The 16,382-nt window shown below is 43.8% G+C and overlaps 1 protein-coding gene across 3 annotated transcripts in view; it reads right to left on the bottom strand.

Annotated features, from left to right (window-relative positions):
• The window catches only part of LOC146805741 (ATP-binding cassette sub-family C member 2-like), a 417,933-nt gene that overhangs the window by 65,977 nt on the left and 335,574 nt on the right, over positions 1-16,382 (bottom strand). For all 3 annotated transcript variants that reach the window (XM_085623042.1, XM_085623044.1, XM_085623043.1), the window contains 2 exons: positions 14,634-14,788; positions 12,268-12,423 (listed from right to left, as the gene is read on the bottom strand). In XM_085623042.1, the coding sequence (XP_085479168.1) occupies positions 12,268-12,423; positions 14,634-14,788 (311 nt within the window). The remainder of the gene's footprint in view (positions 1-12,267; positions 12,424-14,633; positions 14,789-16,382) is intronic.

Raw genomic sequence — 16,382 nt, 5'->3', positions numbered from 1 at the left:
GTTCGCTCTTCAATCCTGCTGATAATAATATCTCCTGGCCCACCTTCAATGATTTCTGAAAATGTATCACTTTGACAGCTAATCTCCTGTCTCAGTTTTCTGCTTGCTTTTCTAGATAGTCCGGCATTAAAACAATTAGAGATTTATAAATAAGCCTGACCTTTACTCCCCTTAGACGACTGAACAAGTCATGAGTGGAACCTGCTCTAATGTCAATTTTTCTCTGTCTATTTTTAACACAAAATCAATAATTTGCAAATACTTAAAAAAAACCCTCAATTTAGTCAACCCAAATTTCTGTTGCAATTCCTCAAATACATGTGATCCTGATTGAATAGATCCCCTATTCTAACCACCCCTGCTTGCACCCAGATGAGATAACTCTTGTCATGTGAAGCAGTTAGTAAAATGGATGATCGCCAGAGGAGAGTATAATAATTGTACTGCCCTATACTCAGCTTCTGCTTAAGTTGTACCCAGATTTTGAATGTAGGCTTTAATAACTTACATTTGAGTTTTTTTTTAAAATAACTTGGTTAAACAGTCCTTAAAAAACAAGCTTTTGCCTCAACTCATAAATAGATGGTAGTCCTTCGGGCTCCCATTCCTCTCTGCCGACCAGTGATTAAAACCACCACATGCTGTAGTATAGCTGCCCAATAATAATGCCTCAAATTAGGCACGGACCAGCCACCTCTATCTCTAGGGAGCATCAAATTTCTTTGAGCTCTCCTCACCTTTTTGTACTCCCCAATAAAGTTACAGCAGAGGGCCTTGAGTTTTTTTTAAACCTTAACTGTTCTATTTCGAGAGGAATTCCCTATAAAATATAGAACCTTTAGAAGGAGCAGCATTTAAATTACATTGAACAGGTCTATGATTGCTAAACAAGATATTAACCTGCGTAGATCCCTCCTACATTTTGCTAGCATTGGAGTGATATTTAATTCCAATCTATTTTCCACTCTGGCTGCTATAATCACTCCTAAATATAGTGCGCTCTCAACCCTACATCCGTCTTCTGTAGGGGTTTCTTTATTGCCTACTATTTTCAAGTGAAAGCCCACTATTATACCAAACGATCCCATCTCAATTTCTACCGCACTTGTAGCCCCTTCTGGATTTGGAGTCACAAGGGCGATATCATAGGCATATGCCAAAATCTTAGTATTAAATCCATTCACAGCGACCGGCCTTATTAGAGCATTCTTCTCAAGAATGTGGAGTAAGGAGGGGTGAGCATTGGCATCCCTACCTTGTTCCTCTTGTGATCTGAATCGTGAAAGATTCCCTCACCATTATTTGCAGTCTGGCAGTGGGTTTCTGATTTAATGTCTGAATGATGACGGGCCTAGCCCTTTCTCTTACGTAGCGCCCATAAATAGTTCCATGCGACCCAATTGAAAGCTTTCTCGGCGTTGAGCAGGATCATAACCATGTGAAACTCTAAAACCTCTGCTGCATCAAACAATGTAATTGCTTGCCTAATGTGGTCAGTAGTCCCTCGGCCCCAGATAAATTCATACTGCCAAGGAGAAACCATTTTTGCTACTAGCCTGCCCAGTTATGTTGTTAATGTCTTAAATAGATCTTCGTATCACTAGTAATCAGAGAAATAGGCCTATATGACCCTTGGTTCAATGGAGGCTTCCCATTTTTAGGTCTTGCCTGTGATGCAGAGCAGCTGCTCGCTTGCGAGCTCTATAGTCGTTGGTTTTCTGTTGGGCTTCTTTGGAAGTGGGGTTGGTGCATGCCCTGTCTCCCTTAGGACCCGCCCACTCTGCAAGGCGGTCTTCCCACCAAACCGTTGTAATCTGCAGTTTCCATCAGAGAAGCCCTAAGAGACGTTGCACATTGGCACGGCTGTTCCCCAAACATTTATAATAAAAAAAAAAACTCTCATGTCGATTTCCGTAGCTGCAGGAACGAGTTCCAACTTGTGGGTAAGACTTTTCTGCCACCCATTTCCGTGTCCCGCTTGCACCTTCTGTGCACATCCGTGTCTCCCGCCCCCGCAGCCCCGAGCAAACCGAGAGCAGTACGGGCACGAAGGGAAGCCCGCCCGCGGGAGATCCTGCCCCCCCTGACGCCGCGCCCCCCGGGGAGTGCAGGCGCATGCCACTCACATCTCCCCATGCTGCACACTGCGCAGCAGGCTCCCCCTCCTTACCTCAGAGCCGCCCCCTGCAGAAGAGAGGTAAACAAACCTCTCCTCCATCGGCACGGGCGGCCACGAGTTGCTACACGCGCAACGGGCTGGGTAAATAAACACACCACCGGTGGAACAGACCTCGCATTTACCAGGGTTAGAGAAGGTTTCATGACAGAGGCATTGTGGCCATGCTGAGGAAACAATTCTCAGACTCTTATTAAGCACCAGGGACAGGCTATAAAGGAAGCAAGTCGACTCAGGCTGTAAGCTGCTTCAAAAACTTGCGGGTGAGCAGGCACATTTTTCAGCCCCACACAGCACTCGCGCGATGCCAGTTTCAACAAAGCCGGCCGCTTCTTTACATGGCTAGGAAGGATGTGAGTATCTTAATCCTGCATGTGTGTGGAAGCTGGAGAAGAATCATATTGCCTCATTCAGTCAGTCCGTGTTGTAAAGGTGACTTTAAACATTAGCAGTCTTGGCTCACCATGGGCGACGACTTCTGCAGCGGTCTGGGCTCAGCTGACTGCATTGATTTCTTTACAACTGAGACCCGCTGCGGCTGCCCGAGAGGTGGTACCAATAACAATTTCATATGGGCATCCTGCTCGTACCAGTGAGTGTAGAGCCATCCAAATGAATCCAGGGGTGGTACTTTCACTGTATTGCTGTATTTCAGCAACTGACGCCACACCACCCACCCCAGTTAGTGCCACTGACACCTTCTGGCTGCAACGGGCGGCATAATCTGCAGAGGATCACAGTGGACACTGACTGTTCTCTCGAATCAGCGCCATCAGGTTTGAGTGTGCACGTGTACAGACTGTCTCGCTACGCTGCAGGTTCTCGATTCAGCGCATGCTGCGGTAGCAGGATGTGTTTTCAGTTTCCTGCCAACAGACTTCAGTCCCCAGGAAATGTTGCCACCAGCCGAGTTTGACTATGCTCCCTAACCTCAACACAAGGACATTTCAGGGCAGCCCTGGGCATCGGGCCGCTACAGCACAGAGCTGTTAAACTTTGCACTTTCTGAGAAGATTGCTGCAGGGTTCCCTCGTCTACAAGCGCAGGGCCTCCTTTTCACTATAGTTTTTTGTTGCTTCAACAGCCAAGGTAGGAATCGTTTGGCTTTTCATTTAATATCAAAAGTATTGTTTGTTTCTGCTGTTGTGGTGCAGGTGCCCGGTGCACACTGCGTGCGCCAGGTTTCCCTCTCCTGACTGTATTTCAGTTTACTTTTACTTTACTTCAGGCAGTGGAGAGGCCTGTGTGCTCTGTGTATTGTAAGCAATGCAGTGCTGGCCCTCTTACTTTTCTTTTCTGGCTCCATCTGCGACTCAGAAGCACGCTACCATGGTTCATGTTCTCCTTTCTCTTTGCTCTCTGCACAGAAACAGCAGATAAGAGTGCCAAGGCCAATTTCTGTCTCTGTTGGCGGTCGGGCCGCTTGGGAATCGGCTCTTCATACTACAATGATGTCGAGACCCCCTCACCCCTGAGGTGCTGTGTACTCTGGATTAAAACCACCTTCTGCTAAATTTCTTGTCAATCCAGGAGTCTTCAGGAAGCAATTTAAAGGTCAAGATAACTCTTGTGAATAATGTTCCTGCTGGAGCCAGATAAGCGTTTTGTCTGGTGGCAGTCTCACCCATCATCAAGTAGCGCAGATGGTTAATGTGCCTGCTGCATAGAACGTGTGCCAGCCAGATCACTACACTGCATTTTATGTGGCAAGCTCAGGGGGTTACTGCTCTTGTCACATTGATCCTTTTGTTACTTGAAGTTCATAAGTTACAATCCTAATATAACACATATACATATGAAACGCAATCAAGGAGCTGCATTTAAACTGTGTGGTATAGGTTAGAAATGTATTTTTCCCCCAGGTTTTCTTTATCCCAATGTTGCTAAAAGGGTTAGGTTGGGTAGAAATACATTCTTTTTAGTAAAACCAACCACGGTGGTACGTTTAAAATCCTGCGTTTGTGCCTCTCTGGACCACACACACTTAAAATATACTGCCTGCTAATAAGGATGATGTGTGATTCCTACAACTTGTAATCCTCACTGTCTTACGTAACATTTCCTATAAACTGATTTGCACATGTATGATTTGTTGTCGCTGTATAATGTGTGTATGATGTAAAGTGCTCTGACACCCTACACTGGTATGAGGAGCGCTATAAAAGAAATGAAACACGTGAAAGAGAAAGATTAGTGCCCTTCCATTTCAGGTGCTTTGTAGCAGTTTGAAGATTTTATAGTTTTTCATTGCTCATATGGGTGTTGCTTGTGGTATTTATCTGTTTCCATGGACTTCTTTACTCGATTTTACTTGCCAGAAAGTGCCACTCTTAAGTGTCACACATTTGGCCGTTAAATGTCACTCATAAGTATACTGAAACTATGAAAATGTCACACATAAGCAATCTTAAACCTTGGCAGCTATGAGTACCCGGAAGGTAAACATACTGCTGCCACCACTGCTCCCTAAAACACAGTGATAGTCCTGAGGCTTATCTTCTGTATGGGGCGCACTCCCCTCAAATAAAACAGGAATGCTTGGAATTCCCTTTCTGAAACTGTGTGCATGTGTCTTTGGATGCTCCTCTTTTTCAGGTGGTCTCTTTACAAGTGTGACCCATTCCTAAGCAGTGTTTATTTGTTATGGTGTTTAGTTTGCATGGTTGCTGTCGAAAGGAACATTAACTATCCTTAAAGTATAAAATGCAAAGAAAAGGTTTTACCTGATTTTAAGATGCCACTTCTAAAAACTACCGTGTTTTTAATGGAAATTGAGCGCTTTTGCAAAAGTTTAAACTATTGGGTTTGTAAAAGACATTGCCATTTACAATGCCAATAGCTCAAAATCAAGTAATTGTGAGACCTATTGCATTGTAAATGCTTGTTTATAAATATCATGATGTTAGTGGCTGTCCACGAGACTGGGGCTAAAATCTCTAGCTGGACTTCGAGGAAGGTGTTAATCATGTCCCCAGCCAAAACATAATAAAATACCTGATACAATTGCAGTAGTATCTCGTCAGGTCCTGCCGTCTTCCCATAGCCTAAAGAGCTAGTGTAGACTTCCTCTGGAGTGATTGGTTGATGCAGACTGCCTGCGCCTTCTTCTCTAATACCCCTCCATTTACTAGAGCTACATACTGCTCAACATCGGCCAGGAGGAGGAGAATGGTCTTCCTGATAAAGCATTTAATAATATTTCTTAAAAACTCTAACAATATCTTCCAGAGTTCTAGCCAGATTTCCCTCCTTATCCATTATAGCACTAATACCGCCATGTACCTCCTTCTGGCGCGTACGCAGTACCAGGAGCCTGCCTACAATTTCGCTACATTCATAACTCTCTGCCCTCTGGGTTTGGTACTTCTCTGCTATTTTCTGGATGTAAAGGAGCTAATAGCACCTTTAACCACAGAAAGGTTTTGGAGGATCCCCTGGTCTTCCTGTCCTTCCGCTATTGCCTTAACATGCAAAGCTTTGAGGTCCCCTAGCTCCTTATACTGTTCCCTCACTCTGTCAGCCTGTGTCCTCTGATTTTGGAGGCTAAAGCTAAGGGTCTCCCCCTGATTCCTGCTTTTAATGAGTCCCAAACTACACCTATTGCTGCACTTCCTCGACTACTTTCCATAAAGCCTGTCAGCCATCCCTTCATATGTTCTATATATTCTCAATTAAGGATCAGCCCCTTGTAAAAGGTCCATGTATGAAATAGCCCAATTTTAGCCGCTAACTGACACTCAATTATCAGAGGATCATGATACGAAAATATCTTAGGATGTTTCTCTATGAATACCTCCCTCACAAGCCCAGATGTAAACAAAACATAATCTAGATGAACACATTTCTTCTTGCTGTATAAAGAAAATGTATAACCTAGCCCAAACATCAATAGGTCAATGATACCTCATTAGCTGCTGTCCTGCAATATACAACCTAGGTTTCTGACCCATATACCTACCAGGCTGTGGAAGATTCTGAGTAAGATCCATATGGATGTTAAGATCCCCGCACACTGTGAGAGGAGTTGGCCACGAAGCCAGCTCCACGTCCAAATGTTAAACAACTGGCAATTCATCCAGATTGGAATCATATTTGGAGCAGATAGTGAAACACTGATCAGCAACCTGGCATTCCACAATTGCCCATCTCCCTAATTTATCCAAGAGATTGCGCTTCACCACATAAATATTCCTTTGTGCTAAAATTGCCACTCCCCTCGTGGTGGTTCACTGCATGGTACACACCAACAAAGTGTACCCAAGGGTCTCTAACAGATCCCTCCTTGCCCCTCTATATGTTTCTCGTAGATAAATAATGTCTACACCCACAGTTCTCAGCTCCTCAGCCACCTAAGCCTTCTTTGATCTATAATTTAGACCACAGACATTAAAAGTACAGATAATTAATTTCCTTGTTCATGCCATTCATAATCTAAAGCAATATCTTAGTAGTATGACTAATGACCCATGACTGATATAGATATGAACTGACTGTACAACATATTACCACATGCTTTGCTTGGGATCCCCTCGTATTCTCTCTCCAGATGTCTTCCACCCTTAAATCAATGATTTGGGCTATTTCTAATGGAAAATAATCACCCCTCTTTACATTCAAACTCTTTGTTTGCTTCCTTTTTTTCAACCCTCCTCCTTATCACCCTTACCCCCTCTATGACACCTCCCGACTCCCACCCATCTGCCCCCTTCAAACCTCGTGAAGCATTCAGACCCATACTGGTCTATGTGATGGTTGGTGCCACTGAGTCTGGCTATTCTTTAAACAAATAGAAAAAGAATAAGAAAGTAAAGCCCCTAAAGATGAAATATAACAAATCTATTTTGATTATCCAAATCGTCACCCTTTTAGTATGTCTCACAGACTTTCATAGCATGATACTCAATGTATACTCTCAAAGTATTCCTTTACCTTAATCTCTGATGAATCTACACTAGTCTTACTATTGAAGATTAACTTGAGCCTTGCAGGGTTAATTAAATAAGCGTGTGCCCCCTTATCTTGTAACTGCTTCATCAACTGCCTCCAACGCCTCTCTACCGAGGTCTGATAAAAGTCCGGTCTGACAAAGAAAGAGTGCCCATCTATAAGCATTTAGAGTCTGGGTGCACCTTTTCGAACACTGCCTGTCTAAGAAGGAAATTACCACAAAAGACAAAGATTGCCTTGGGTTTCAGATTGTCAGACACGCTCCCCTGGTCCACTCGCTCCATAGTAAGTGGAAATCTATGACTCTCTGAATGTCATGGTCTCAGTTCCACCCTTCAAGGTCTGGAAAACATTCCTAAATAACTTAACAACATACCTCCTTATGTGACTGCACTCCACACTATCTTCTGTCCCCAAGATCCGTAGGTTATTGTGGCATTGTCAGTTCTTGAATTCTTCTAGTTTCCACTGAGTGTCCACTAGTTGTGCCTCATGTGCAGCTGACCGTTCCTTTATTGGGATGTGTTCTGTTTCCAGAGCTGCAGCCTGCTCTCTACAGCTGAGATTGTCTCAGCAATCTCAGAGCATGTTTTTGAGATTTTTCATATTGCCCCCTGAAGTTTCCTGGTTATGGCCGTGGCTCTTCGATTATCAGACCGGGTTTCTTCCCAATGTAGCCTAATGCCTTGGTTTATGGTTCAAGTGTAGGTAACTCATTCATTCCCCCCCTCCCCCTTTGCTGGGCTGTCTCAGAGTCCAGACATACTCTCATCGGCAAGTTGAGTGGTAGCATACTTCCATTTTAGGCCTCCCGCAGTACCAGCCCTCCAACTCCCCTTTCCAGGGGGCTTTTGTACTGATGACCAGGTTTACTCATCATCTACGCCTGCCTGGGCAGAGTAGCTCGCCTTACTTATTAGACTGCTCCCAGAGTCCTCTTTTGAGATATCAGAGTCATTACTCGACCTGTCAGACACATCCAACATTGAAAGGAAGCACTTCGCAACCTCAGTGTCCGAGCCGGCCTTGGCAGTGATTACCCCCTATTTCTATTGATTTTCCTTCAGAGTTGTACCCCGGCGGGCACCCCAATGACCAGCGATGCCCTCTTGTCCAAGGAGACCCACCTTCCCTTGTTCTGTCTGCACAGCCTGTATGCTGACCATCCAGACTGGTCTGGGCCTCAACTGTTTCCCCTGTCATGGGTAATGCAGTGGCGGGTTCCAAGTCTTTTAGAGTTGGGGATGCGCTAATTAGTTGGGGAAGCGCTCATAAAACTCTTGGGCTGGGACGCCTCCTTTCCTTCACAGTTAAAAGACCTTGAGTGGGTTTTGCTACAGAAGGCGCTTCAATGCATCTTATGCCCCCTCGTGGGCTCGGGAGCTTGCCCCCCCTGTGGTCCAATCTTCTACCACACAGAATGCAGCCTTAGTGCCATTACTAACCTGCTTTGCCATGCTGGTAATGAGATGGGGACCCCTCCAAAGCAATACAGGGGGTCGAGCAAAGTCTGCAATCTATAGCTCCTCCGTCGCTCTAGCCAACGATGACCCAGTAATAGACAGTGCTTACACTGGCTGTTCCAGAGCACCTACCACCTCTTGGTGGTGCTTGGCACAGATTCCTATGCCTCTTTCAAAACTGTTGGGGCACCCTCGTGCTGGGGCTGGTCTACTGCTTACTCCTGCGACACTTTATGTAACAGGTCTATAATGTTTAATATAACTTTGCCAGTGCCAGCTACAGAGGCGGCAGATGCACCTGCCTTGTTGCCTACCTTGGCTATATCCACTGTTTTCATTGCTACCGAGACCCCCTGTACTGGTAGCTCTGACTGTATGCTGGCTGGGGTATTGCTGAGGGTGCCCCAGACAAACTACCATGCCCTGTACCAGCTCCCGAGTTGAGCCGTTCCTCTTCGAGGCATCACAACCCTCACGTCTTTGGGGTCTGTTAGACCTGTCATCCCTAGGGTGGTCTTCCCCCAACGTTTTGCCTTCTTACCTCCACTTTTTGCTGTATCTTTGTGTTGGCCTTAGGACTCTGAGTACTTAACTACTGCTAACCAGTGCTAAAGTGCATGTGTTTCTCCCCTAAAACATGGTGACATTGGTGTATACCTGATTGGCATATTTAGTTTACCTGTAAGTCCCTTGTGAAGTGGAATACTATATACCCAGGGCCTGTAATCTAAACACTACTAGTGGGCCTACAGCACCAGTTGTGCCACCAACAGTACAATGACATCAGTTGATTTGGTCAAAAGACCTTCGCCATGGTCTATCAAGATGGAAGGCTAGTGTTCTCAGCACCCAAGAAGGTATTACAATAGTTTACTTTGCATGCTGTCTTGGAGGTTGGTTAGACTGAAATTAGGGTTGTGTAAGAATGTGTTTTATGGCTTTGTTAACTGTTGTGCCAGATATTGTGTTAGGTTGCTGAATATAGATGTTGATTGTTCATTGCATTACAGAGTGCACAGGAGATTATTATGGAAACACTGGTGTCATACAATTGTTTGACATAAATGTTCTGTTGTGGTATGTTGTCACACAAGTTTGGTTCGGAGGAAGAGTAAAAGCGGATCTTGCCTTTACATGACACCACACTGAATTATGACAGTGAGAATAAATGTGCACTTTTCACACGCCTACAAAAACGTCAAAAACGCTTAGTAAAAGTTGATAAGCCAGCGCCCTAAAAGCGTGCTTTACTAAGTAGAAACAGTAGGATTAATCAATTAGTGAATTTAAGATGCTTAAGTAACTGGTTACCTTCCATTATTTAGCAAGAAATGCAATGAAAGATGCTGATAATTTAGCAGTGCTATTTGACTTCATTGCAGAGTTTCCTAACAAACTAGACTTTAGTGCAAATCCTAGATGAAATATAGTCGATGTCTGAAATTTTCAGTATAAGTGCTTAACTGTATAATCATTTGTGTTCACGAACGATTTTATTTTAATGACTTTAAGAATTAATTTACATGTTACTACTTCCCTAAAATAGTGGTTGTAGGCCTTACTGGAGTTGAATATTTCGGTGTACCAATTACTGACAACATTGCAAAAAAGCTTCTATATGATAAATGTGATTTATTTCATTATGCCTTAGGAGTTTGCTACACTAAAAGATGAAATTTTGAATTTGAACATGTTAAAATGTTTTTCTCCATCAGCTGCATTATTTCATAGCCTTGTACAATAATCTTTGATACATTTCGCAAATGTTGCTTTATTTGTTTTTGGTTCATGCAACATTCCTTATGAGAACAAGGACATATCTTTACCCCTTGTGTTGGAATGTTGAGAAGGTGACTTTTTCCTATATCCATAAAATGTAACGAGATGAACAAGCTCTGTGACTATTAACTTGTGAGGATGGAAGACATCCGTTTCGCATGACTTATGTGGGCAGATTAAGTTTGAGTAACAATTTGTACCTGGAAAGACTGAAGAATGATCACATGATGTACAGACCATTGTGGACTGACCAATGATGTCATGATGACAAATATGTACTATAAAACTTCACCATTCAGGAGGAAGAGAGGCAAGATGCTTTTTGCACCTTTTGAGGAGAGCTTATGTCTAAGCTCAGACTGCTCTTGGCACTCTCCCTTGCCTCCTACCTGTCTGCTGAACTATTTCTATTATGCCCCTTTTCTTTTTGATCTTGCTGAGGAACTTGTTTGCCGGACTAATTGGAGCAGTTTGGTGAGATACCAGACTTGAATTTTCCTGCTTTATGCTCCATTCCCTCTTTCCCATTGATTTGCCCCTAGTGGACTTTAACTTGATTTCTTTGCCAATTCTTAGAGAACTTTTAAGAAACAACTTCTTCCTTTGTTGATGGTAGAGATTGTATTACCAAAAACCATCCTCTTATGGATTCTTATATTTCGGGGTAGATTACTTTAACTAGATGTGTGATTTTATATTTTGAACTGTTAGATTTATGACTGAACTTTTTTAAATGTTACTTATATGCATCGATTTTGGATCGTTAATACAAAAACTCAATACTCTAAAGTTGTCTGAGTCTTATTGTGTCTGATGTTACTTTACAGAACCTGGGCTAATTTCTAAATGTATAATAAAAGGTAGTCATAGATTATTTTAAAAACATCAGGTTCTTTTGCTCTTGTACTTTGTAGCCACGGCAGAGCTTTTAATTTGTATGATTCTTGTTGACTAAACATCTTCAGGGGGTTTGGTCTACCAATTGCCATACTTTATTTCTAAAGTATAGTCTTGAGACTAATTTACTTGAACGTGTTCATCAATTTGTAAGTTGGCTACCAATCAATGGTCCTCATTGGGTAGCTGACAGTTAGACATCCTGTTGAGATTAAGATAATGAGAGTAAAAGCTTCCTGCGCTAACAGTTCCAAGGCTGCCTTTTGAGTTTAGGCTCCAGCAGACTGGAAGCACATAAGGAAACCTCAGTCTCTGGTGAGTTTTATGAATAAACTGGTGGATCTAACCAACAAGGTACGGGGTCTCAATAATCTTTTAGAAAAAAGGTCATATGTATGTATATGTTGCAGAGTAATGAGGACAGTAGTGTCTTTGTTCTGCTCTGCTAGTTGCTTCATGAGGGTAAGACAATCACATGGCCCCAATTTGAGTTCTTGTAACAATTGGATGTGGACGAAGAAATTCAGAGCAGACAGGAGAAATTCTTTTCAGTCTCTTGGATGCTATATCCCTCAAGGCCAAACAACACCTTTTTGCGGCCAGCAGTATCCATCAGTAGTAATGCACTGGTTACAAAAGCTGCTTCAAGGACATAACTTTGACTCTGTCCTTAATTTGACGTTGTGGAATCCTCCTCTGCATTTTGGCTAGGTTTATGCTATACAAGTACCACATACAAACATGTATAAACATCATTCAGATTTTTTTAAGGGTCAGACCTGTACATAATGAAGATGAAATGTCTTTGCAACAGGGCCACCGGATCTCCAAAGATTTTTCAAAAGGTCAGTCAATCTGTAATGGGTCACTAGTTGTAAAATTCCAAATTATAAGATTCAGTCTACTTCTATTTTCATACAGGTTTCCTACCTCTCTTTGTCACCGTATTTAACTCCGTCCATTAATTCATGTCTTATTTGTAGAATATTAACTAATGTCACTTACTTGGATGGTTAGATAAAGGATGGTCAAGGGAACAGCTGCGACGATGAAAAGCGGTGTAGCACACACAATCACAAGGAGAGTCCCAATCACATCGAGCATGCAGTTTAACCAGGTGCGCAGGTAGTAATGAAACCGCTCATCAATTACATATATGTCCTGAAAACAGAAGCAGAACGATTATTTGATAATGTCCTACTCAATCCATCCTATTGGCTGTCTGGTAAATACCATAATTGGCACGAAAGTACAGATTCACTCTCCCCTTGATTCCTACCGGGCCTACGAAGGAGAGATGAACGATCAAGTAGTAGGATCAAAGCAACATCTACCAGACATTCAGGATTTCCCTATATGACCTGCCTCCAACACTCGCATGAACCACAAAGCACCTGAGCCTTATGCTCCGACCTCAGAACAAAGATCTATATTACATAAACAGCCAGGGAACAAAAGTGGTCTGAGCCTATTATTTTTGCCCAAAGGGGACTTTTGTATTGCAAAAGGGGCTCTTTATTACAGATGCTGCAGCCTCTGTTTTACATCCATGCATTCTCAGTGTAGGGAGTACATACACTAAACAGAGAATGCCTTTAACCCTCTCCTCAAGCCATATTACAAAACAGGCACAGGGACAAACAGTCTGTCAGGAGGTGCACTGACGGTGCACGGCAGAGTAGCTTATGGACAGTCAGTACACCACCCGAGGGCGCTCTATGGTATCAAACACAGAAGATTCCAACCCCCCGTCCCCCACACCCCAAACCAATTCCTATGGAGTTGGATGAATTCATGCACAGTACAAGCCAGAGTGGGGACACTTTACTGCTCCTATCTTGAAGGCTGGCCTGTTTCGCAGTCGGTGTATCACATAGCTGTAGTTGCAAATCACATGTTTCTGCAGCTGTCTGTCTCTGTTGTGATCATCACAATACAAGGGTATACTCGCCAGGTCGCATTTGTGTTATGGAGAGTGCAATACTTTTCCTTACGTCGCATGATAAATGCTTTGTGCACTTGATGAAGGAGCACTTAGCATAGATCATAGCCCTGCACAAGCTTTGTGTAATCCCGCAAGCATCTCGAATAAGGACACAGTTACAGATGTCAGGTTATTCCCCAAAATAATACAACAAATACAAACCTGGGGTGAAGAGATTTTATCGCTTTGAGGCATCATTGATATCCCCATTAGAGAAGAGACCAAAAATATTCCTCACAGCTCAAACTAATCTATAGTATATCCTTATACCTTATTTTGTCCTGATGATATCAGAAGGAAGCCCAGAGAAGTAAGAGGAACAGAAAAGCAAAATAAAAAAAAGAAAAGAAAAGGAAAAGACAAAGAAATGGAAATAGAAGTGAAAAAAGGAGAAGGTACAATGAGCTCTGGTAACAAACCCGGAGTAGGAGTTATCACAGTGTCATCTTCGATGCTTTCACCACCTGAGACAACAGAATGCATGCAAACACCATACAAGTGGGGGGTCTGTTCCTCTTTCTTAATCTAGCGGCCATTATCCAACTGCTCAAAAACATCGCTGGCGCCACAGCCTTGTACTTTGTCCATGGCTGGTTCTTTCCCAGAAAGTGTGTTTGAGAGATCTGCACACTAATATATACATATTTGAGACACAAATTAATATATACATTTCAAGTCAAAAACATAAGCTCTTTCCACACATTTGATCATAAAATCAGCATATATTTCCCTTGCTAAATTCAATATAATTTGGATTTCCACTTCTACTCGAATTCAAGAGCTGGTAGATTTCCTTTCACAACCGATGTGGCCAATGGAAGGCCCACAGTTTACCTGAGAAAAAACATTTATCTGCAGATTTCAGTATTGTTTCATGTTGAGAGTTTTTCAATGTTGCACTAGATTATTTTATTTGTACGAGTTCAAGTTTAAAATTCATCCTATTCTTCATTTCTGTATGCTCTTCTCGCCTTACACACCCACCCGCCAGCTACGCTCAATGGGCCAACACCTGGCTGTTTTCCCCCAGGTGAGGAAAGTCAGAGGGGGAGGAGGCTCCTTTCGCGTCCTCACTCCGAAGTTCTGGGACTCTCTTCCTTTGAGCATCAGAAGTATCTAAAACCATGCTCTATTCCGCAAAGCCATTAAAACACACCTCTTTCCTGTTTAGTTGGTCTCCGGTGCCTCTCCCACAGTGCCTATAACAGTTTGCAGTTTCAGCACTGGGACACCCCTTTGCTGGGGCAGCTGTCCGCTTTACAAAATATATAACATAACATAACATGTAGATTGAGACGGCAATCCAAGAGTGTTTTTTATATAAACACAAAAAAAGAGAACTTTGTTTATGTGCATGCATTTTTACAACAGTAATTCTTTGTGATACCTTGGTAAAGCGATTAAGAACTTGGCCCATAGGTGTTGTTTCAAAGAACTGTAGCGGAAGGTGCAAGACGCTGTCTAACATCTGATGATGTAACGCTCGGGAGGCACATATTGTTCCCCTGGTCAGTACGTAAGCACCATAGCACACCAGGAGGCCTGAAGAAGACAAAGATGTAGAACATATCAGTATAAAAGATGTCAGCAAATTTGCAGATTATACAGTTAATGAACAAGTTACTTACCTTAGGTAACGATATATCTGTAAGAAACATTAGTTAGTTAGATTCCTTACCTTAGAATATCGCCAGGCGTCAGGCTGGATCCGGCAAGATTTTTCGTCAGCAATACCCTTGCGCGTCGCTAGGCGTCGTCTGCGTCTCCGCGTCCGTCGTCGGCATCGTGATCGCCGGGATGACGTCGGAGTACTTAGACGCCGCCCTCGCGCGCTGACGTCAGTTCTTGTCCATAGCTTTCCGCGCTAGGAACACAGAGCCATGCAAGAGACCGACACTGGTGCCATGAATCTAGGGCCCTGAAAGGGATGACCTTAACCTTAGATATCAGTTCGCAGAATGGGGAGGATGGGTGGGGCGGTAAGGAATCTAACTAATGTTTCTTACAGATATATCGTTACCGAAGGTAAGTAACTTGTTCATCTGAAAGAAACACCTTAGTTAGATTCCTTACCTTAGAATAGGTACCCCAGCAATACCAACCCCGGTGGTGGGTCTGCGAACAAAGATCACACTAGGAAGTCCTGGAGAACGGAACGGCCAAAGAAGCCGTCTCTCCGGACTTGGCTGTCCAGGCAGTAATGCTTGGCAAACGTGTGCAGCGAGGCCCACGTTGCTGCCTGACAAATGTCCTGCAGAGGGACTCCCCATCCCAGGGCAGTAGTAGCCGCCGTGGCCCGGGTGGAATGAGCTCTCAGCCCCACAGGAGGGTCCTTCTTAGCCAAGGAATAACAGGCCTTAATGCACAAAACGACCCACCGAGAGATGGTTCGCTTGTGCACTGCCCGCCCCTTCTGAGCGCCCACGTAGCCAACAAAGAGTTGGTCGTCCACCCAGAACTGTTTTGTGCGGTCCAGATAGAAGGACAGCGCCCGTTTTGGGTCCAGACGGTGGAGCCTCTCTTCCTCTTTCGAGGGATGCGGAGGCGGAAAGTGGGCAGTGTAACAGACTGGCCGATGTGGAAAGCAGTTACCACCTTAGGGAGAAAGGAAGGACGAGTCCTGAGAACAACCTTGTCCGAACAGAACAGAACGGAAAGGAAAGGAGGCTTAGAAGATAGAGCCTGGAGCTCACTCACCCGTCTAGCAGAGGTGATGGCAACCAGGAAAGCAGTCTTAATAGTCAGAAGACGAAGAGGACAATTATGAAGTGGCTCAAAGGGAGCGCACATCAGATAGGTTAACACCAGGTTCAAATCCCACTGAGGCATTACGAAAGGGACAGGAGGAAACATATGAGTAATACCTTTAAAGAATCAAGCAACAACAGGGGATTTGAAAAGAGAAGGCTGATCAGGAAGCCGTAAGAAAGCAGAAATAGCTGAAAGATATCCCTTGATGGTTCCCAGAGCAGAGCCCTGCTGGGCCAGGAAAAAAAGAAAGAGGAGAACCTCAGAAAGAGGGGCGGAAAGGGGATCCACAGCCTTTGGTGTGCACCATGCCACAAATTTGTTCCACCTGCAGGCATACAACGTTTTAGTGGAGGGACGCCTGGCTGCCAGAATGACATCACAGACT

Source organism: Triturus cristatus, chromosome 8 (assembly GCF_964204655.1).
Source record: "Triturus cristatus chromosome 8, aTriCri1.1, whole genome shotgun sequence".
NCBI lineage: Eukaryota > Metazoa > Chordata > Amphibia > Caudata > Salamandridae > Triturus > Triturus cristatus.
Note: the sequence above shows the minus strand (reverse complement) of the source record. Positions and strands in the feature narration are given on the sequence as shown.